This window comes from Melospiza melodia, chromosome Z, assembly GCF_035770615.1.
Source record: "Melospiza melodia melodia isolate bMelMel2 chromosome Z, bMelMel2.pri, whole genome shotgun sequence".
Classification (NCBI taxonomy): domain Eukaryota; kingdom Metazoa; phylum Chordata; class Aves; order Passeriformes; family Passerellidae; genus Melospiza; species Melospiza melodia.
The window spans coordinates 9321411-9345403 of record NC_086226.1 but is presented as its reverse complement, the minus strand read 5'-3'; the positions used below and the strand labels follow the sequence as shown (position 1 = coordinate 9345403).

The 23993-nt window shown below is 42.9% G+C and overlaps 1 protein-coding gene across 4 annotated transcripts in view; it reads right to left on the bottom strand.

The window, feature by feature from the left end:
* Nucleotides 1-23993, bottom strand: part of LOC134432513 (phospholipid-transporting ATPase ID-like) — an 85701-nt gene that overhangs the window by 11954 nt on the left and 49754 nt on the right. For all 4 annotated transcript variants that reach the window (XM_063181348.1, XM_063181347.1, XM_063181346.1 and 1 more), the window contains exons 10-22: nucleotides 22323-22481; nucleotides 21534-21622; nucleotides 16309-16505; nucleotides 14985-15193; nucleotides 12756-12799; nucleotides 11029-11194; nucleotides 10060-10248; nucleotides 9162-9277; nucleotides 7593-7757; nucleotides 5917-6028; nucleotides 4762-4867; nucleotides 3783-3930; nucleotides 759-942 (exon numbers count right to left, since the gene is read on the bottom strand). In XM_063181348.1, coding sequence (XP_063037418.1) covers nucleotides 759-942; nucleotides 3783-3930; nucleotides 4762-4867; nucleotides 5917-6028; nucleotides 7593-7757; nucleotides 9162-9277; nucleotides 10060-10248; nucleotides 11029-11194; nucleotides 12756-12799; nucleotides 14985-15193; nucleotides 16309-16505; nucleotides 21534-21622; nucleotides 22323-22481 — 1884 coding nt within the window. The remainder of the gene's footprint in view (nucleotides 1-758; nucleotides 943-3782; nucleotides 3931-4761; nucleotides 4868-5916; nucleotides 6029-7592; nucleotides 7758-9161; nucleotides 9278-10059; nucleotides 10249-11028; nucleotides 11195-12755; nucleotides 12800-14984; nucleotides 15194-16308; nucleotides 16506-21533; nucleotides 21623-22322; nucleotides 22482-23993) is intronic.

The following is a 23993-nucleotide window of genomic DNA, read 5'->3' as shown; positions in this document are numbered from 1 at the left end:
TTTCTACTTAGCCTTTTCTTTCTTAATTAAGAGGCTCCAGTTAATCAATTCTTGCAAATTAACACAAGGAATATTAGCAATAGGTCTTTCTGAATAATCTTAATTTAATTATACCTAGTTAGGATTTTTTTTCATAAATTCACTGAGGTAACGCAGCATCAAATGATGCTCAAGGATGGAGAGGCCTGGAAGCCTACCATATGTAACTCAAGGGAGATAATTAACAAACAGTCCTGACACAAATAAATGCTGAAAAAAGCACCCCACATAATATTATGCAGAATATTTATGGGCACAAAGATTTTATTTCTGCTTTGAGTCAGGCCCTCTATGGTCCACACTGTTTGTTATATACATTGTCCTTGCGATGGTGGCCGTGCAGACCCACTGATTGACACATCACAGCCCAAGTGAACTTTTCATAGAATCACAGAGCCATTTAGGTTGGAAAACACCTGTAAGATCATCAAGACCAACCATTTTATCTTCTCTAAGGGAGAAACAAAAAAAGAGACACTTAGTGCAACCTTAGCTCCTGAAGGAGCCCAGTGTGACCCACAAGGCAGGAGACACAACTAACCTGTAGTGAGAGTGCTCTATAGAGATCTGCCAAAACCTGGGACACAGACACATGTTTCTACAAAGAGGGTGGTACAGGAGGCCCTCAGATATGTGTTCCTGCTGCTAGCCTCCCTCAGAGAGCAAGCACCTCTTTGAGTCAGTCTGCTACAGCACGCTGGCTGTCAGCCACCACTCACTTTTGATCATGCTGACGTCGTTGGCACCGTCTCCGATCGCCAGGGTCACAGCCTTCTTGTACTTCTTCACCAGCTCCACCACCTGGGCCTTCTGCAGGGGAGTCACCCGGCAGCAGATCACCACTTTGCACATGCAGGCAGTTCTCACCAGCTCCAGCTCCAGGTTCCCTTCCAGCGCATAAGCCTGGAAAGGAGGAAAAGAGGAAAGGAGGAAAGGGAGCACTCAGGGCAGGCTCACAGCAGCTCCGGGCCTGGCACAGAGGGTGCAGTGAGGTGCCCACTACAGCTGAGCCAGGCCCTTACACCAGCATGGGTGAATCCATCCACCCAGCCACAGGGAGCATCCACACTGCACATCACACTGTGCACCCTATTCCTACAAGGCTGCACTTTGGGGGCACCACATCTGGATATGCACCACAGCTGGGTATGCACCACATCTGGGTATGAACAACAGCTGGGCATGCACAGCACCTGCTCTGGCTGATTTAACCTGACAGAGGGCAGAAGTGACAAACACCAAAAGCAGGAAGCTGCTGCAGGGCCTGAGACAGCCTTGTGTATCTCCATGTGAGAGAGTCTCCGCTCATCCCTCTTGGATTACTATTTAAGCTCTGGGAGATAAATAGGAAAGATTTCAATTTGTTAAGTGCCTAATTACAAAAAAAAAATGTAAAAAGTTAAGCCCAGGTGGGCATGACACAGCAAAACACAAAACTAAGGAGAAGGCTGCTTTATTCTGAGTGCTGACCTTTTAAATCATTCAGCTGTGTTATTTCTATTCGAGAAGCACTGAGATAATTGGATGTCTAGTCACCCCTCCAGCTCTTCATGAGGAGGAGGAAGCAGTGTGAGCTTTTCAAATTTCCTTCAGATAATGCTTTATGGCTCTGTTCTTTGTTGTCTCTTTTTAGCAGACACGTACGGAAGGAATCTTCAAGGCTCACTCCTGCTCAGAGCCATTACAGCAGGGCCCACTGCCTTGTCTGTGTAAGGGAGACAGTCCTCAGGCCACATATTCTTTCTTTTTGAAACAGAGAGCTGTGAGTCACCAGTGTCCCCTTTCTGCTCTGTCATGGCAGCAGGCTTGATCCACAGGAGACCTTTTCGTGGTTCAGCCTGAGTACTGCTGGTCAGTGCAGTCAGAGATGGCTTTTGCCTCAATATTCTCACTGAACAGCACCAGCCAAATGTTACCACTTTGTGTATGTATAATATACCACTTTGTATATTAATGGAGCAGCTGCATACAAATAAAGTGGTGTGATGATGCCATTAAGGATGCTGACAATTTTCTGTTCACTGCTTTCTTCAGGCAACCCCAGATGTGTGCATAGCCCAGCACTGCCCTCACACCCCTCTACAGGCAGGGATAGAGCACTGAGCAGGTGCTGTGTGTGGGACAGTATCACACCATCGTTCAAGCTTGTAGAAATAAATAAATGACATCTAGATTTGCCTGCACTGTCCTTGTGGTCCCCAATGAGGAGAAAGCCATAATCTTGGCGGAACTCATTGCGTCTGCTGTGTGGACTGGCTGCTCCCACACAGCCCAGATTGTGTGGGACATATCCCCTTGCCAGGGTGTAGGCCAGTGTGTGTTTTTCCAGTAATATAAAGAAAGCTTTGACATCACTGCCAGAGGCTCAGGGGCTGCTCTGCAGGGTGAAGCAATGGATTAGGAACAGGCAAGGGGCTTCCAGCTGATGTCCATGCAATTTACATGGACCAAACTTGACAGACGCCTTGTCTGCTTTGCAGTGGGAATCCAAGGACTATGGCCCTGGAGTTCAAGGAGAAGTGAGTGTAAAAGAGGGACAAAGGCAACCTAGGCACTGTCTGACAGTGTTTGGGGTCTATACACATGGCACATGAGGCAAAAGTAGAGAAAGATGAGATATTTTTTTTTTCCCTGGGCTGGTGTAGAGGTGAGAGTGAAAATTTCTGGGCTGTCATTAAGGAAGGTAGCAACCACAGGGAACAGAAGCATTTTGTTTCTGGGGGGTGGCACCTCCCAGAACTTTCTAAATATGTCTATTTGCTTTCACTGAGATCTGGGACAGTAAAATACAACAGATAAATAAACCTGACATAAATTACATATTCCTCGCAGACAGGTTTGAATTGATCTAAGTTGTTTTTTCTTTCCTTTAACTGGTTCTAAAAAATTTCCTAATATAGATAATTTATTGCAGAGTTTCACTGTTCTCACCAGGAAGACATTTCACCCAGAACTCTCTTATCTTAGTTTAATTCCGTTACTTTGTTTACCTGTTATAATTTTGAAGAGTATTACCAAGACTGATCAGTGTTCTCCAGGCTCAGAAATCCCAACTGACTCAGTTTCCCCCCATGCTTTCCAGATCATGCCTGACTCAGATGTTTTTGTACTCTCTCCCAGTCTGGTGTTACCTGCTCTCTTTCTAAGCAGTTCATGCAAACACTGAGCACCAAACAGAACCGGTTTAGCCCTCTGCAGATGACAGCTAACTGCTGTTTTAGACCAACAGTGAGGCCTTCACTTCCCAAGAAGTCTTTAATCTGTCACAATTTCATCTAGAGTGTATTGCTTCAGTTTATTTGGAAGATCACAGGAGAGAGTACAAATTAATTAGTAAAGTCATAATATCTATATCCTATAAATTAAGCATATCTGTTTTCAGCTATATTTAGTAGAATATGTCCTTGGCATTGAAACCCACGTCTCATGTTATCTTCTTGCTGCAAACACAAACCTTGTTATTTTTCTAGTATGTTTCCAGAAATTAAATATGATCCAGCTGCTCTATCCCTCTTGTTCCCCAAAGATCAAGGCCAACTGTTCTCTGTTCCTGAACAATCTTCTGAAACATTGTCTGTCACCTTTGATGCCTCAGATAACCACTGAACCTAGTCTTCAAAAAGGAGAGGAAAACCCCTTGCCCTCTAGAGTTCAATTTTTAAAACATTTTTCAGACTTTCAGTATGTCTTGCAGTAAGTTTTTCAGGGAACTCATCCCTGGCAAGGTTCTGAACCTTCCTTACCAGGCTGTGGCCAGTGATAACCAGACCGTACACCCCATTTGCTTGCTCATCAGGTATAATTATTTGCTTTTTCGAAGATTTTTCAAACTGGATGTTGATTTCATCACTGTCCAGAAAGGAGTCTGGTTTCATCTTTTTTCTTGCATTCCTTAAAAAAAAAAAGAAACCAGGATAATAATGAAAATCCGAAAACCTTGCAAATATATACCTATGTTTTGTAAAAGGAACTTTATGAAAACAAAAATCAATGCTTCCCTTTGATAGTTCAGTCCAATTTTTGCTGTATCCCTACAACACTGTGCATTGTTTAGCTGCTGCTGTCTGCACAGATCATCCCCATCTCTGAAACTCTAACAAAGTGTTGCTAAACTTCTGCTGATTTTAAGTCAAACAAACCATCTGAGTGCCATGAAGGATGGTATCCCAAAAGACATGCAGTTTTCTCTGCATGTTGTCTGGCAGCCATCTACTCCAAGAGAAAAAGACTGTGAACCTTTCCATTTTCCACCTTTACCTAAGAACCTGTGTCTACAGAGGAGGTGAGGAAGGAAGGTAAGTTCTCAGATACTGCCAAAAAAGTATCCAGACAAAAGAAATTCCTAGACAAAGGACAGAAATATGAATAAATGGCAAGAGCAGTACAGCAACAGCATAGCCCAGACCTGGAGCCAAAGCCTTTGTAGCTCAGGACCACTTGTTGGTCAATTTCAGCTGATATTCCCTATCTGACTCTGCTTTTAGAGTTATAAACCTTTATTTAATTTGAGCTCTTGGATCAAGAAACTTCACCATTTACTCTCAGAGGAGATTTCTACATTGTGTTTAGCTTCTGGATCTTCCAGGGAGGCAGCTCTCCCTTATCTAAAGGAGAGCTGAATGAACTGCAACAAGGAAAGCTGACAGGGAAAAAGAAGGTGGAATGACACAAAACACAAATAGTGCTAGTGCATGGCACTGAAACTGTTTTTCAGCCATTTACCTCAGCTCATTCAGTACGTCATCAGATGTGCTACCTTCAACAATGAAAACTTCTTCCATGTCATCATTCAGCAAGTTGCAGGAGTAACCAATATTCATTGCTGTCTCTAGGAAAGGCAAACCAGGAAGATAATCCATCTCAGCAGCCCCAGATTAACCCATTTCTGTGGCCTTTTTGTTCACATAACAAAAGCTCTCTTTCTGACCCAAAAGAGACTGAAGCCTTTCAGAGTCAACAGTAAAAGAACCAGGAGAGCCACTTTGATGGATATAGCAGCAAATTTGACTTCACAAGACCACAGGAAAAAAATAACTCCACCAAAATGAAAAAGCTTAAAATACCCTTTGATCAACATATTTGGAGCAACAAAAAAAAAAGCATTTCATGCTGATTCAAATTTTTTTTTCAGGATTTTTAACTTGCCCTCTCCCTGCTTCCAGAAAAGCACCAAACCACAGCTCTGAAAAAGAATATTACATTTTGCCCATAAAATTCTGGAAAATATATTTTGGTATTTTATAGCAAAACCATTGCATTTGGAACATGACAAAATTAAGTATTTCATTTCTCTCAAAAATTCTCTGCTCATGTCTTGGATGAAATTATTTGCAAATACTTTTGGCCTCCCTGAAGCAACATTGTTTCAGTGAAAATGCTGTATCTCCAAAAGAATTCACTGGAGACTATTTGCTATTCTTTCCATCTCCAAAAGCCCATGTTTTCTCCATTTCTATTTGGGATGATAAGAGCCAGAAACAAGCTGAAATGCACCCAACATCCACTTTAACATTAAAGTTTCTGGAAAGCAGGACAAGGTTTTTTTCCAGCTTCTTCATCACCTGAATGATCAACTGGATGACGGTGACACCTTTCCACAGCTTATGTCAGGGACTATGGGATGCTTACTGTCACCTCTCTGAAGGCAAAGGATGCTGCCTTCACTCTGCTTCCATTCTCATGACAGAAATTAAGGACAGGCACCAACTAGTCATCTGGTCTAGTTCCAGTTAACTGAAATTTTGCATAACTGGCAATGAAGCAAAGCCGTGTAAGTTTGTCTTCTGTGCAGTTTTCAAAGAATGAGAACACAGGTCCTAGCAGAACCACCCCACCAGTGGAGGAGAAGAGAAGCAGCCAAAGTTGTAGTGCCTTTACCTTGCTTATCTCCAGTGAGAACCCATATCTTGATGTTGGCTTTGGCAAGAGTCTCAATTGTCTGTGGGACCCCATCTTGTAGCTTGTCCTCTATGGCTGTGGCACCTAGCAGCTTAACAGAAATGGCAGGGAGCTGGTTAAGTCCTCCCACTGCTATCAAAGGAGGAAGCATTAAACCCAATTATTTAAGCTAACACAAATGAAATCCCCAGAAATAAGGTTGTACTGATTGTCATTCTTCCTCAGCAAATTTACTGTAGAGAGTACAGCCCTGATCCTGCAGATGTTCTAGGCTCTAATCTCCCCAGGCTCCGATGGATTATGCATTTGCATGAAATTATTTGCAAGAATGTTTGCAGAGCTACAGGCCTGTGTTGCTCCATGTGTTCCCTTCACAGCAGATAGAGCTTTAATAGAGGGACAAAGACACTTTGGATCCAAGAGTGTCCCCAAACCTCCTCTGGTGTGGAACTTGATCCCAGCTGTGCTGTACAGCAGATGTCACATGGCTGCTAAACATCTTCTCCAGCCCTTAACAGACCTGTGCCTACCCCTAGTCCAAACTGTCACACAGCTACACCACAGACTGCTCAGGACACAAACCTTCATTATTTTGAAGTTATGGCTTTTTTCTGCTGTTTGAAGGTATTTGGTGGCTTTAACCTGTCGTCAAAGAGACACGGAGGTTTCACTGCTACCACTAACCTCCTGCTGCTTGGAGACTCAATTCAGAGGTTGGGAATTTAAGCCTGGGATCCCTTTCAGCACCCTGAGATGTCCACCATAGATCTGCTATGAGAGTTATCAATGTAAGTAACAGCTCTGAAGGAACTTCTCTACAGGGTCCTCAAAACTCTAGAATCCCTGTTTTACAGTAGTTCTGATCCAGCTAGAGAGACCATGGAACTTCCAAAGGCCAGCCTTTCCCAAGCTCACACTTGCTTCTTCCCTGAGCACTGCTGGCATTCTGGCATACAGCTAATGGAAGGAGCAAAGGTGTCTGCCAGGATTTCCGGGGTTTCGAGAAAGCACTGCCACAAGTACAAAACCTAGACTGCTTCTCTTCAGATCACACACATGCTTTTCATTCATTATTCATGGCTCTAAAACACAGGCAAGTCCTCCAGGGCATTTAAAAACTGTAACAACACTTGGGGAGAGAAGAATGACCCAAAGATCACAGTTTAGCTCAATTTCAAGTTGACATAAACATGCTCATGGATATCATCTACCCATCCTGCCCAGGGCTGGAAGAACAAAGGAGGCACTCTCGTGGGCACTGGAAATTATTCACTGCCTGCCATTTCAAAGGCTGGAAAATAAATAGATCAGCCATTTACACATACAAAGGATGGCTATGAAATATTTGTGTCCGCGTCATCTCCTACAGGCTCTGGTATGTCACTTCATCACGAGAAAGCTACTCTGACACCCACGTGAGTTAAAATAAAACCATTCCCCTGAACTGGTGGCTGATACCCCAGTTGTGGGCTCCTGAAGGAGGTGCCAGTGAACACCCAGGGCTATGGTGTTCTGACCTGCTCCTGTCACACAGCCCACTTTGCAGAGCTGTTTGCAGAGCAGTGTTTACCGAAGTCATTCTGAGCTGTTTATTGACAAACCACCACCCTCGCTGCCTCCCTCAGAGCCTGGCCCAGATTCCCTGAATTACCAACCATTAGGTCTTTTTCAATCTCCTCATACAGCTCTGACAGTTTGTCTTCCCGTCCCTCCAAGGCAGTGCTTGCTTCATGGTGACGCCTGATCCAACCCTGGAAGTAGTCTTCCTCCAAGCTCTTATAGGCCACCACGAGTGTCCTCAGGCCTTCCCCAGCAAACTCCTGCAAGACAGTGGTGAGACAGAGGATCCCAGGTCCAAGAAGAACAGTCTGGTCACCTGGGCTTACAAAGGATCTTCAGAAATCGGACCGGTAAAAGCATCTTGGTAAAGTTTGCAGAGGAAAGGTGAAAAAATGACACCTTAGGCCACAAATGTTGGGGTATTTTTAAATAGCAATTCAAGACCACTTTATCATTACCATCTGTTGTCCTTATGGAAAAAAAATAACCAACAATCTCAAAAGGGCTTTTATACTTTCTGGCTCTAAATCTTTACACTAACCAAGCATTTGTTTCTCAGGTTTGTATTTCTCAACAAGAGGTTCAAAACAGTGAGACCTAAATAAACACTGAACACAGCCTCAAATTTTGGATGGGGGTTCAACATTTTTAGGGTATGAATTCTGGATGAAATGTACTGCAGGAGCATAGCTAGTCATGGCATCTCAGCAAGCCCTTATAACTGTGATTTTGATGGACAGCATGGAGCTCAGTGTTTGGTGGAACATCACAGATGCATTTGTGAAACGCATCTCTGGGAGGTTTTTCCCCAGGCTTGAAGTAAAGGCGCATCAGAAACAAGTCACAGGTCTTCTAAATGTCATGCATTGGATTTACCATCTTTGTCCTTATTACAGAATCATGGAATGATAGAATATCTTGGGTTGGCAGGGACCTTAAAGATAATCTCATTCCAATCCCACTGCCATGGGCAGGGACACTTTCCAGGAGAGCAGGTTGCTCAGAGCCCCATCCAACTCGACCTTGAATGCTTTCCAGGGATGAAACATCCACAGCTTCTCTGGACAACCTGTTCCAGTGTCTCATCACCCTCACAATAAAGAAATTCTTCCTAATAAATCTAAATCTTCCATCTTTCAGTTTAAAGCCATTATCCCTTCTTTTATGACTACATGCCTTGTAAAAAGTCCCTCTCCAGCACTCTTGTAGCCCCTTCAGGTACTGCAAAGTGTTATAAGGTCTCCCTAGAGCCTTCTCCTCTCCAGGCTGAAAAAACCTAAATCTCCCAGCTACAGGAGATGTGCTCCAGCCCTCAGATCATCTTCATACTGATAGACTCACACCAACAGGTCCATGTCCTTCCTATGCTGAGGATCCCAGAGCTGGACAGTGTTCCAGGAGCGGTCTCACAAGAGCAGAGCAGAAGGACAGAATCACCTCCCTCTATCTGCTCAGAGCAGTTCACACGGCACCAGGTTCTCATGCCTAGGCAACTAATTTGAGACCTAAAGCCATAGAAACTAATATGTTTCTCTATTCCATAACTTAAAATTGGTGCTTAAGTGCTGTTTCTAAAATCTGGGGTTTTTTTTCCTGAAGACAAAGTATGCTGGAGAAAAGGAAAACATCAAATGCAGAGATGTTGTTGAGAAGGAAGCTCTTACATTCAGGTGTTCTGTGGTCTCCTCTTTGAGAGAGTTGCAGGATGGATGAAGCAGCTCATAAAGAATGGTGTCAGCCCCCTTGCAGTACAAAGTCAGGTCACCTTCTGGACTCCGCACTGTGAGGAAGAAGAGAAGAAATGCTACAAATCCCAGACTGAGTCTCTTGCAGTACAAAGCCCTTCCATCAAAACCAAGAACAGGTTTTACAGGTGTCTGAACTTCCCCAAGTTTTGGCAGACTCCCATGAATCAAGACAAGCTCTGCTTAGAAAAGAGAGTGCAGGTCTGAGCAGACTCTACGTTGTCTCTACAGGCAGAACTTCACTAAAAAGTGAAGAACAGCTTGTTTTTAGGGAAGTAGTCCTACTTCTCCTATTTTCCTACCAGTAAACTGTAACTACAATTACAATATTCCTGAAATATTAGAGAAAGTTGGAGAGTTAATAAAGGCTGCAAAAACTTTCTTGGATAATTTCTCCATTTTTTGTTTGGGAGAAATTGGAAATTTGTTTATTGGGAAAAAACTGTTTTCTCAGTTTGTTCTTGCTTTCTCCTGTCCTACTTCCTCAAATTTCACTGAAAATTTAAAAGCTGATTAGAAGAAAGGCCTTTCCTGCATTGTAATGAGGGCAGCAAGATATATGAAAAATTAAGTGGCTTGCATCACTCTGGTCCAGATGCTGAGATTTATCCCACCTGCCTCCTTTAAGTATTTTTCTGGCACTGTTGCTGTGTAATTATAAAGTCAAAGCAGCCTATCTCAAATCTGCAGAAACAAATGTTATGCAGATCACATTGCAAAGGAGATCTCCTAGAAAAATTCTGCATCATAGCAGAACGAGGGACAGCTCCAGAACCTAAAAAGTCAGGAAGGAAAGAAAGGAGCAAAAGGAACATACCAATCACAGACATTCGCTTGCGAACATTGTTGAAATCAAGAATAGCCAGAAGTTTGTAGACTTTTGTTTCTCCCATTTCCACAACAGTGATGGTCTCTGGTGTGCGAGCCCGGAACACAAATCCAAAGTTTCTGGCAGCAGTGACTAGGGCTCCCTCATCAGGAGATTGTGCTTGATACACCAAGTTACCTGATATGCAAGAAAAAAAATGTAATGTTTTTGACTTATTTCTGGGCTAAAAAAAAGAAAAAATACAGCATCCAAGATATAATATAGCAGCTATCCCTTTCCTTTTCGGTCTATCCACAGAGGTGCAGCACTAAAAAGCACCTTATGTCCACACATCTCCATCATGTCCCACCAACCCATCCTCCAGGACAGGGCAAGAGGCCCCCTGGATTCTTTTGGAGATTTTAATCACTTCTTTGGCGTCTAACATCTCACTGACAGGACAAGTTCCTTGGGTTTAGCCCCTTCTAGTCAGATCTGCATGTATTTTTCTGATCAGTATTTTCACTTCATACCTGTAAATTAATTCTAGCCTTTAAAGCATGGCTTTCATCCTGTCATCCTGACCTAGTAGCTGGGGGAATACTGGGTGAGAGGAGCTAAAGAATTTCCAGTGGATAGATACTCAATGTTCTTTGCTTTCTGGGGCTAGGAGCAGAGTAGAGAGAGCAGGGCAAGCCTCTGCCACCTCAGGGAAGCTGTGGCACCTGCAATTTCCGCACTCCAGAGATGTGGTGTTTGCAGTAGTGTCAGCTCCACCACAGGAACACACAGGGAGTGGAGGCCCTGATCCTTTCTCTTCCCGTGTGGCATCTCCAAACACACTGATTTATGTGTAGCCATAAACTACAGAAAATCACCAGGGAGCCAAAAGGACCAATAACAGCTTCTGTGAAGAGAAGACATGCTGTGGTGCGAGTGAACATAACCACTCGTTCCAGTGCCCTCAGCAGTCCTCACCTTCCTTCTTCTCCTCTGGCATCACCGTGTGGCAAAGGGAGAGCAGCCGGAAGAACCTGTGAGTCGGGACATCATTCAGCTTCACAGCTTCAACCAGGCTGCGGTCATAGAAGGCAAACTTTGGGTCAGCTAAAGGGTTGTAGGAGAAGTCAACCTTCTGTGTGTTCTGAAAAAAACATGGCTTGGTATTATTTGTTGAGCTCTCACAGGGCTGTACACCAATTCCTGCCCAGCACTGCCCCAGGCTCCTCCTCATGTTTACAAAGGGCCCCATCCTGCCTATGCCTGGCTGCTCGTGGCAGAGATTTGTAGATTTAAGGAAGTGGGAGGTCAGGAAAGGTATTTAATCATAGGACAGAACAGGCACTAGATGTGCCTTTCAGAGCAGCACTTAGGCCAAGAACCAACTAGCTAAACTGCCTCTCAGAGCAGCAGCTAATGCTCCAACAGGAGCCCTGCCAGTGGATATCTACAGCAAAGAAGTGCCGGCCTTCAACACATGCCTGCTTGGAAGCATTGTGCTCATGATGTCAAAAGCTGCCTGTGATAGTGGAGTGCAGGAGCCCAGCTTAAAACAATTCAAAAGTCTGTCTTATTCACCATGTTCTCCCAAAGCCAGAAAAAAATTCTGATATGGAAAAATATAGGACAGACAGGTGAAGTAAAGGTTAAACTCCACAGGCACTACCCATTTTGTCAAAAAACAAGGAGCCCCAGGAAGAGTGGAACACACTGGAGAAATGTCCAGAAGCTTACCACATGATGTGTCATGGAGTAATGGACTGCCAAGCCTGCCTCGGACAATTCTGACTCCCACCCCATCCCTGATGAGCTCAGAGTTTCCAGGATGGGAATCATCCTTTTGACCTCTGCACGCTGACATTTAGCACTCAGCCCAGGAGCACAGACAGACCGACCCCTCCCACGCTGCTCTGTGCAGCAAGGTCCAGGCACAGCAGCACTGTGGGCGTGTGGGCAGCAGGACTCTGCTCCAGAGAGTGTCACCAGCAGCAGGGTGGGGTGGACAGCTGGCAGGGGTCCAGTGTGTGTCACCAAGCAAGGCTGACAGAGAGAGGGCAGGCTGCAGGCACAGTGCTCAGCACAAACAGTCTGTTTCAGTGGGCAATTTAAGTTCTAAATGGATTGGAAATGAATCATCGGAATGAGGAGTGGGATTTTCATCATCATCTTGCTGTTTGTTATTTGGATTTCTGCATGCACTTTCAGACATTTTAGAAATGAAGATGTGTGCATTTGTGCCTGCAAGCAGAGGCTAAAGATAAATGTAAAAATGATACATTTTCACACTTTCTGAAGTCCAGACATCAGAGGAATGTAGCAGTGACCTCGCTATTGGTGTGAACTGCACTCACTAATTCCTCACTAAAGCTTCAATTAGCTGACGAGGTTAATAAAATTCACTAATGTCCCAGTTTGCAACAAACATCAATAGTGAAGTGTTCAAGAGAAGCTGTGCATGCACCAGGATGTCAGGTGTAGCAGAGGGGACAGTGGGCTGTTCCCAATCTGGAGGTTAAACCCAGGCTTACTGGAAAGGAACTTAACTCTGGGAATTCTCTGACATCCAGAGGAACACACATCTGTGTTTGAGTATCAAGAGCATCAACTCTTGCAGGGTCAAAAACATAACCTTTGCAGGGTTCTGCCCACCGGTACTTATCCAAGTCCATTGAAAGCACACATCCTGATAGCACTTGAGCACTTACCTCATTTATTTCTATCCTTTGCCCAGACATATCATACACATCACCTGCAAGCAAGAAAGATGAAATTATAGCCACAAACTGTGGGTAAGTGCAGTGTCTGAGCCACAAAATTGAGTAAAGTGTTTCTAAGTTAGAATCTATTTTAAAAGTTTCAGTACATTGACATGGGCACTGATGACTGATGATGCATAACAATCAGTTTCCATGTTGACATGACAAAATCTGGAGACTGATAGATGCTTGAAACACAAGGCAGTTACCATAAAGTGACTGGCTTTTGAGTAAAGAAGACTTGTCTTGAGCTGAACACAAAGAGAACAGGGGTTCTGGTGCTAGACAGGAAATTAAAGTGCTTCCAGGGAATGATTTCTCTTGTGCCTTCTCCTTCAAAATCCAGCTCCTGGACCCTACTATTTGCAGCAGTCCCTGGACACCCATACAGAAGGAGTTTTCAAAGCTCATTTTTCCCACATCTAGGTAGCAAGGCTGCTCTGTTGATTCTCCCTGAATGGTTGATCTGGTCATAGGAATTGAAGACAAGTCACCTCCAAGAAACATTACTAGAACTTCTGCCTGGAGAAAAGTTTCACTAAGAAGGTCTGGACTGTCCCAAGGCCAGCCAGTCCCAGCAGTTCACTGAAATAAGATCAAAATGCAATGATTTACAGGAATGATTGACTCATGCTTGCACCAGCAACCTCAGCTATGACCAAAGCCAATTGTAGTGCTGGTGTGCCTTTATAAAGGCCCAGGAGTGTAAAAGGCACACAGTAAACACCTCTCCTGAGAATCCATGCATCAGCTCATTCCCTGGGAACCCCAGCCAAGAGGCTTTTGTGCACCTCCTTCCCTTAAGCCTCCAGAGGAGAGCAGAACTAAATCATCCTTTCTGGCATTGCTTTCCAGAATCCCCTGAGCAGCAGAGAAGTACTGTGCTAGGAAGAAGCTAAACATTTAGAAAACTACAGGCAATAGATTGTTTGCCTTCTTTGCATGTATTTCCCATTCATGTCTTGAACCCTTACCCTGTATCTATGTTAGTGGTGACATGCGCTTCAGAAAAGTCAACTAAGGGCACTTGATAGGAGAGATTTCAAACTCCTCATTAGCAGTATTAATGTTAACACTGTTAACACAGTATTAATACTAACACTGTTTGAGATAAGGTGGTCTCCAAATATGCACAGATTCATAGGAAGAAATATCTTCTTTTATTAGCTCAGCTGATAGCACTGAGAAAAGATGCAAACTTTCTGGCACATTAGTGCATCAGCAGTGTGACACAGGCAAAGCAAGCATCCATATACAAATAAGCAGTGACTAATTTCTCTGGAGCTCCTAATGATGTTAATCAATTAGGCAGTTTATAACGTGCTAGCACCTCTTGAGCAGTATGAAAAAACTGCCTGGGGCCATAGCATGAACAAGCCTTTTAAATCAATAACTTCTAGGATCTAACACAGCTAACAACTCATGTCTCCTATTTTTTCTAACTTCCTACAAACTTTTCTTTCTTCTGGTAGCTGAAGAATGTCAAGTGTAAAGACAAAGACCAGGTCATTGATTACTCCAACTATCTGAAAAGGATGAGGAAAATCACTGCTCATGACATGAGAAATTGCAGAGAGACACAGGGTGAGAAATTGACAAAATTTGCAGATGAGCCTTATGAGGCATGGTTGATTTCATAAGTGATTAGAAGGGAGTGAGTTATGTGAGTTATATATTATATATATATATACACACACACATATATATATGTATATATATACATATGTACACACACACACATATATATATATACACACATCTATTATATATATATGTCTATTTTGCAAGGTTAGCAATACCTGGCTAGCCATGCCAATAATACCATAAAAAGCTGTGATTACCTAACTAGTGATATCAGAAAAAAAAACAAAACAAAACAAAACAAAACAAAACAAATTTGAGTACAGATGATGTAAATCTGGGACAAATGAGGTGAAACTAATAGTGTTGGGGCAGTAATGGGGCAGAAAAAGGGAGATAAAAGAGTGAGAAAAAAGAGGAAACAATTATTAATACATGGCAAATGATGCAATCAGGCTGTCCAGATACTCCTGATGGGTAGCCTTACACTTGATCACTGCAGTTCCTTACATGGCATTCTGCTCTGGATGTCAGATTTAGTCTCTGGGGAGGAAGAGGCACACAGTGAGGAAAACCCAGAGAGTAAGACAAACATACCATAGGATTTGCCATTGATGGAGCACTTGTTGAAACACATGATGTTCTGGGTGAGAGTTCCTGTTTTGTCTGAGAAGATGTACTTGATCTGCCCCAGCTCTTCATTGAGTGTGGTGGTTCGGGCCTGAGCTGGCGTGTCATTCGCAGGGTAATACATTTTACGGTCCCAGTCGATGTAGAAACTGTTACCCAAGCGTATAATCTCCACACTGATGAAACAGAAACAGAAGGTGATGGAATACTCCTTAGCTTAAGGGACAAGCTCTTCATCTTCAGCACCACCACTGTGAATTGCAGTTAGAAGACAACTTTGAAGGCAATGACAGGTTGAACTCATCAGTCCATAGGTGGCCTGTGTAAGGCCACTTGCTGAAGCAAGTCCCACTGAAATGATCTGCTAAGTTTACAGCAAACCCATTATAAAGCAGTACCTTATAAAAGTACTTGAAAAGTGTCAGCAGTTTTTGGGCTGAGAAGCGAGGCAGGAGCAGTGGGTTTCAGTTAGTGCCATTTCAGGAGGTGGTTTCCAGCAGAGCTGTGGGCTGAGCTCCCAGCATCCCAGTGGCACGGGATGAGCACAGCCATGCCTCCAACCACAGAGAGCTCCACACCAAGAGAGCCACTGTGCCCTCAGTACAACCAAAAGAGCGGCATCAGCTTGCAGATGACATGAGTTTTCACTTTGCTGGGTGATATACTGGATAGGAATGGAATTCATTCCTCATGTTTACCAACACAGAAGAGAGTCTCAGTAGCAAAGCTGACTGAAGGTAGCTACAATGATAAACTGAACAGGGCTTTGCAGTCTCTACCCCAGCTCCAAGTTTTGAGAGCACCACAGACACATTGCCTACCTGTCACTCCTATTTGTCTATCACAATAACCAACACAGCTCTGCATTGTCTGGGAGGAGAGAACACTCTCAGCTGCCCATATAGCACCAAGCACTTGAACCTGGTTGCACCTGCTCACCTGGCAATCCTCACACAGTCCTGAGGCCACCTCAAAGAACAGGCCATTCATTCACTGTTAGCAAGATCCTAATGGTGGCAGGCTTCCAGCCCTGCTCCTATAGCATCCCACACACCTACACCTCCCCTTTAACTGCAAAATCATCCTTTCCTCTTCCAGGGCTCACTGCTGTCCCCAGTGCAACCCTGACAAAACCTTCTGAAGGCAGCAGAAACAGGAAAAGCATCACTGTGGTTGCGTAGGAGCATCCATGATGGGGTTGTGCTAGGTTTTAGGGAAAATGCTGCTCCCAGTTAAGGCAAAAGCTAAATCTCTCCTAAGATCAAAAGTGAGAGGAGCTTCTGGCACGTACCTGACGTAGAGTGAAATGGGTACCACTGTGTTTAGAATGATCACGTATGACCAGAACATGAGGAAGCCAGAGTAGGAGGCAGAATTGACGCCCTCTGCCCAGGGCAGATAGACCTGGAAGTAGTAGCCCTTATCATGCTCCCAGATACCATTGCCAATGGCTAGGATGAGACACATCAGTGCTAAAAATGCAAAGATCTGGAAAAAAAAAAAAAAAAAACAAAACGAAAAACAAACCAAACAAATCAAAACCAAACAAAATGTATTGCGTTTTAGAAACAAGGAATTTATTATGCGCAGGTTAATCAGAAGACCTTAATGGAATAGGGTTGGATAGCCTGAATCATAGGAAAATGTGCTTAGGGATGAAGAGGGAAAAATTGCAAAATTATGATACTTTTACCTCAAGGACAAAGCTACACGGTGCAGAGTCTGGCAACTTGGAATTAAAAGTCCTCAAACAGCTGGGGATTTAAATCCCAGGCAGACATCTCAACTAGGGTGGTTACAGCAGCCTGCTGTATGGCAAATCTCATTAGAGGAGAACTGAAATGAGGGTCCTCTAGCATCTGGCTGCACACTTGGGAATAAAAACTGCCTGAAGGACTTTACTTGGCCATTTGCCAGATGTCTCACAGTCTTCCTCACAATTTCTGAAAGAACACTAAGGATAATCCAGCAGCATACAGTCTGGAATTTAGCACTGGATATTATTCTGATGGTTAGAGGAGAGTTAATTGCTTTCTCAAAGCTTATGGTTGCCTCGGCATTTGCCCTCACAATTTGATTACATTTCCTTTGAGCAAACAAAAAGCAATACCAACCAATGATGCATATCCTTGGGCTTTAGAGAAGCCTGTTTCCTGAAGCCTAAAGTAACCAGGGCAACAGCAACTGGGAAGTGAATTTCAAATTGGGAAACCTTACGGAAAATTTGGGCTTGCTCAGGAACACTATTTAACAGACACAAAAACATTACATAGATCATAAAGCATTTTTTGATTAAAAAAAGACAAGACTTTTGATTAAAAAAGACATTTATTTGGAAAATGAAGACAGAACAGGAAGAAATAAATTTAACATAAATTAATACAAACTGCAAGGAATTACAGAAGTGTGAATATCCAACAGTAATAAAGAATCGAGAAAAGACAAACATAAAGTCATAAACAGGTGTGTGAAAAGCAAATGTGTTAACAGACAGCCTTCCAAGACAAAGAAGAAAGGAAGAAGAAGGATTTATCTGCCCTATGGGAGATGAAAAAGGAAGATTATGTCCACTGACACAAAGCACTGTGTGGTTCTACCTGCTAATAGCATTTTCAATGCAGCAAGTCCATTTCATTCAAAGATGGAAGCTTAGAGGATAGGTTTTAACCTTTAGCAAAGTTAGTTTTTAACAATGCTTTAAAAACTGGGAAGACCCACCATCTTGGAATCCTGCTAATATAATTACAGTACTTGTAAGGTAGAAATGGTGATGGTGGGGGATATAAACTGCAGTTAACTTGTCATCCTTCCTGAACAAATGATGAGAAAATAATTCTTTTGGCACGGTCTTTTCCAAACATTTGACATAAAACAACCAATATAATAATAAAAAAGTGAAGATATGGAGTCAACAGGCTGCACAAAAGAGCAATTAAAAACCATCTTTTGCAAGGATAATCATTAGGGAGGAAATATCAGTAAGTTGGACCATTATGTAAAGGCCACACAGCAACAATCACATTAAAACAGTAATCAACCTTTCTAAAAAACAGTAATTGAGGGACAAACATAGAAACATTGATGGTAAAGCTAATATTTGTACTGCTGAGTTAATCTGTGGGAGGAAGAAAGATACTTCTGCGGAGCAATATGAATCACTTGGTGAGAAGTTCATGCCTGATCAACTCAAGTTTTAATATCAAAAAAGCCACAAAAGGGAACTGCAGTGAGAAAAGGTGGCAGACTGAGTTTCAGGGGACACATTTATTTCACACATGAGCAGTAGCTTTTCTATTTAATTATGTGAAGCCAAATAAATTGCTCAGCTTGTGAAATGGAGACAATATTACTTGCTGGTAAGGAATGTGGTGCAGTGTTTTTAAATCTCTGTGAACCAGAAATTAAAACATACTTCAATCAGTGCTATTGTAATTATAAGGACTTCAGGGTATTTGAGAGGCATGACCCACCTCCCTGCCCCAGAGGTTAAAAATTATCCATTTGCAGAATATTACAGTCCCTGTAGGAATTTCAATGTGTGATTCAGCAACAGAAATATATGTGTGGCAAGACAGGAGCTGAACTTTCCCAAGGTGTCCCTGCCCATGGTTGGGGTGCTGGAACAAGATGATCTTTAAGGTCCTTTCCAACTCAAACCACTCTGATTCAATACCACAGCAGCTCTTGCCTACAGCTGCATTTGATTTATGCACATTTTGTTTTCAATGCACTGGGCATGCCAATACTCTCACAACCCCACTCCTGTGCAACACTTGTGCTTGCACAAGGCTCACTAACATTCTGTTTGATCTGAAACAAAGGGAAAGGACCAAGACATTAAAAGCAGCCTTCGAGATTAATTTCTGTGCACGAAACAACTCTGTGCAGGGTGCTGTGATTGCAACCACAGCCCCGAAGAGAACAACATGAAAAATCATTGCTTGTGCAAGGTCATGGAGCTTTCCAGCACGAGCATCATCCCTCCCTGGTTACTGCCCATGCACTGACTGCTGAAGATCCTCTTGGTAAGGGTTTTGTAAAGAGGAAGTGACTTTTGACTTCAAGACAAACATTGACTGTTGGACTGTGAATTAAAACAGTTTCAGTTTCTTGATTGGTACTTTGAGTTCTGCTCTGGGGTTTGAAGCAGACAGTTGTTTATGAGATGAGTGTGAGCGGTCTTTCTCTGAAAATTTGCTCCCCCTAGCCTGCTGAAAAGTAGCTTTTGGAGAAAAAAGCATTTCTGGAGCTGGCAAGTGCATCCCCAGTGGAGGAACATTAACTTCTCTCTCAGATCGATGAGAAACACCTCCAAATGTGACAGAACAGCTATGACTGCCATCTGGGAAGGTTTGCTTCTGATTAACCCTTGTTGGGGAAGACCAGGGCAACATTTAACAGACATTCCCTTGGCGAACCTGCTTAAACACTGCTTTGTGCCCAGAAGTTTGACAGGCAAACAAACACAAAATAACTTTGCCAGTGTTAACGTGGAGTAAGCTTCACTACATTTAAATGACCTATTTATAGTCAGACGTGGCTGCTTTGTATTCTCCAACTCAAGAGCACAATATACTGGCTGTTTTTATGACCACAATATACTGCCTGTTTTTATGACCACACTCTGTAACCTTCGACCACCCAGTGAGCTGGAAAAACCCAGTGCCCACATCCCCTTAGGTGTGCAAAGAGTCTGGTGTTTAATGTATGACAGAGCTTTACTTAGACACCAAAATTTTAGGTTCCTTAAAAATGTGTAAAGGAGACAAACACACCCTTGGCTCCTCCAGCGCCCGAGAACTCAGGCAGAGGCTGATGCAATCGGCTGCAACTTGCTCAGTTTTTTTTAAAACAGAGCCAGGAGGTAAATTCATCTCATTTGTTTTTATAAAGAGAGGCCAAACAGATTGAAAGTCCTGGGTGGGACCCTTGGCTTGTGAAAGGAGATTCAGCAAATCCTAATTGAACATTAAATTCTAGATTCCCAGTTCAGTTTTCCTCTGCTCTGTTTCTGTGCCCTGTGGATCCCTCCACAGCCCATTCTCCTCTCCAGAACATATCAGAACACCTAACAAAATGTGAAATTCTTCAAATGCTTGAAAAATTTTGAGTGTAAGAGGCCCAAACTTTGTTTGGTTTTGCTATCCACTTAAGGGGAGAAAGGGAAGAAAAACACTGAGGGAGACAAGCTGATGATAACTAAGCTTGATAAACCAAGATTTTCCTGTGGTAGAGATTGGTGCAAGATTATCAAAATTAAGGGCATGTCCTTACTGCACACTGAGAGCAAGGCCTCAAGAAGAATTGAAGTTAACCCTGGAGTGGCTCTCTGTGCTGTGGCACTGCTGGGCATCCCTAGGCTCACCTAAAGGACTTTTGGGATCCAAAGAAAAAAACCAGGAATACAGAGGCTGAGATGAAATGTGGAGGTTGGAGGGTGGTGTCACCCTGGAGATGTTTGTGCTCTAAGCTCCTGTGCTGAGGAGGCATGAAGCCAGAGAGGGCAGGGAGAGCTCAGGACAGCCGTGCTGTAATGCACAGACTTCTGCTGGATGCCTCCTCCAGGGCTTGTTCCGGTGCCTGGGAATGGATCCTGTCCCATCTGGCTGCTAGGGTGATCTGGAGAGCAAGGGTAGCAGGGAAGAAGCAGGAACAGTGAGCACTGACCACCAGACCTTCCCAGTGTCATAAACTGAAGGTGGTGCAGCATGCATAGGAAAGCATGACAAATTTGCACTCAAGGGGAAATAAGATCTGAAGTAAAAGCCCTTTTCTTTAAGCAACATTGATTAAAGTAGTGTCAGAGTGTATGTCTTCCTTCCCTGAGTGGCTTTGAACTCAAGCAGTAAAATCTTGAGAAAGTCTGTGGAAGAAGACTATCACTATTTCTGCCTGGAAGTATTTGCCATTTGTTAAAACCACTGATGAGCTTAACCCTCAAATTCAATCTGTTTTCCAGTCTGAGAACAGTGCCTGCTATGTAAGATTAGTGTTCTCAAATTTCCTTGCTGCTTAAAACACCAGCTTTTGAGCATTAATGAGACCATGTCTAATAATTTACCCTAACGTGTTAAGTCAGGGGCTGGCATCATGTAAATTAGCAAACTCAATTACCAAGTCCTATGCAGATATCACCAGAGATGCCAAGAAATCGGGAGGAAGAGAGAGAACTGCTAATGTTTATTTAAATAGAAAATGACAAAATTACTAGAAGGAAAAAAGGGCTTTGTAGGCTTCAAAATATTTCTCATGCAAAAATGCAGGGGGGAAAAGGGAGAGCAGAGTAAATGACAAGTTCAGAAGGAAAGTCCTTAATTCTGTCAATGTAATGGCCTTGCTTTGCAAGATGGGCTGGCAGAGGCACTGCAGAGCTCCGGCTGCTAATAAATTATGATGTACTTTTTCTTTTTATCATTAGTCACTTCTCATATCCCCCCATTTGTGTGGACAGAGAGGTGGAGCATCTGGAAATGATGAACACATCTGAAGAAAGGAAGACACATTAATCAGACTTACCACCAGCACAAGGACATTCATGAGCCGATCAATGCTTGTTCGCTTAAAAGTTGTTTTTCCGCTGTTCTGCATCAGTTTGGTGTCTGGCCCTGGAGATGAAGCACACTTGTTAATTTTAGTAATAAAGCTTAGCTGTTCTAAAGCTGATTCCCTCTGAGGCCCCGCTGTGCTTTTCAGCATAAATAACCATCACAGCTCTCATGAAGTCAGGTACACACAGTTTAAGAATGCTAGTGGGAAACTTGGGCAGAAACAGTTTAAGTCATTTGGTCTGAGATTATATGGAGAGAGTGACATAAAACCACTAAATCTGGACTTTGACTCAACTCTTTTCTTTTAACATTCAACCCTTCTTTTCATGTTTAATCACTTTTCCCAGCATATTTGGTATTGCTATGTTATTGGTGACATATTATGCATTTTTTCACATGTCTAGAGTATAGAAACAATAGAAGGACTAGGCTCATGAAAAGCATCTATCTAATCATTAATATTATTGATGACCCTGATACTCCAATGTGGATGAAAATCATACAGAAATGATACAGAGTGTTTATTTCAATACACTTGAGAGAATTCTTAACCAAATTTAATTATTACAGTCTTTCTTGGTCATTGATCAAAACTCCCCTTATGTACTTTGTTGAGTGGATTTCTGAAACAAGAAAGTTTTTTCTTGTTGTACCTGGTAGAAACATAAATACTTGCTTCCTTTGTGCATGCTGGGTGTGATGTATCCCCACCCCAGTGCTGCTGGGCTCTGCAATCAGCATGTCAGTTTTTACCTACCAGCATAAATAACGAGCCCAAAGCACCACTCTGTGTTCCTGATAGTACAGCCCCTCAGCAGCATCTTCTCATTGTCCAGGGCATATTTCTCTCCCCGAAGAGTAAGGGTTCCTGTGAATTTATCCAGTTTGTTGTTTGGTGCCTCACATCTGATTTCTCCTGTAAAAAGAATGTAAAAGCAAAAATGGAAATCTTGGTCCAAAAAGATGTCATCAATACTGCATTCCCAGCTGCTCCTCAGAGAGACAATATTTCACACTCTAGTTACAGCTGACTCCTAACCCTGTCATTCCCATTCTATATCTTACATTTACTGACGTTCTGAGATGTTGCTTCTTCCCCATATTCATCTCATAATTGAAGGGCCCACAGTGAACCTGCATTTATCCAATTCTTTGAACACAGCAATTTTTTATTGGTAGAGCACAAAACAAAGTTTCCACAGCTTCTATATGGGTGGAGAAGAAGTGTTGAACCAGCAACATACTTTTAATCCATTCATAGCAAGTTCATAGTGGTAGGATGTCACTGGATAACTTTAGCTAAAAGTGCTGACATCACCTTTTTTCCTATTTCATTTTCCCTCCAACTGCAGGAGCCCAAGCGAATAGAATCATAGCCTAAAGGCTAGAGAAGGTAATTAACTGAGGTGTCTTTGTTCACTGATTTTTAATTTCATGTGTTTTATAACTCAAGTACCAGGAGTGCATTAAAAGATACCACTACCTTCTTTGACCACTGAGCAGACACTGTAAGTGATTGAAGTGTCTATTTCCATGCTTTATATTTATTTCTTGTAATAAAATGTGTTCAGATACCTCAGTATAAAAATGACTATTTAAATCAATCGCTGCACCTGACATTTAAAGATTCAAAGCAGAGCCCTGTGGATGTATTGAGAACTGGAAAATACAAATATGCCTTACTGAAAGGCAATCTAAGAGTTCAGTCTGTTCACTTAATCAGCAGTTATTTTCATCACAGGCTATAAATACCTATTAAAATACTAGCATTTGCAGAGAGTACAGTTATTCTAGCTGCTCCCAGATTTACACACCAGGCTCAAGAGACTGGAAACAAAATCCAGAGGAGTCCAGAAGAAAAGTACAGCTTTAAGTGTCATGACCGTCTTCACCACTACAGATTTAAAATCAAACATTGTGCAAATGATCAAAAAAGCAGCTCTAATCTAAGGCAGACTAACCATCACACATGAAAGATTGAATAATTAGGAAATTCAGCGACACATATGGCATGAGAATTCATACTAACAACTGTGCTGCTCTTCTATTTTATCATCTGGTTAGTCCAACAAGGACCAGACCTGTGCCCCATCGTTTCTGAAAGTCTCTAGCGACCAGGCCCACCTCACTGCCACCCTCACAAACACCTTGAAAAGCACAAATGAAACAGGGTCTTTGCACTGGAACCTCGAACAGCACAATGCAAAGCAAACCCAGGGCATGGTCTCCCAGCAGGAACACCGTGCCTGCTGTGGGACAATGCTCCTGTGAGCACCTTGAGTGTGTCCCCATCTGCTTTCCCATAAGCAGGTGGGTCTGGGCTTCTGCCATGCTGATTTTGAGATCAGAAGGGATTCATCCAAATGAGACTGACCACCAAAGAGTGAGAAGCTCTAAAGGTCCCCCCAGGGCAGCTGCACTGAGCCCA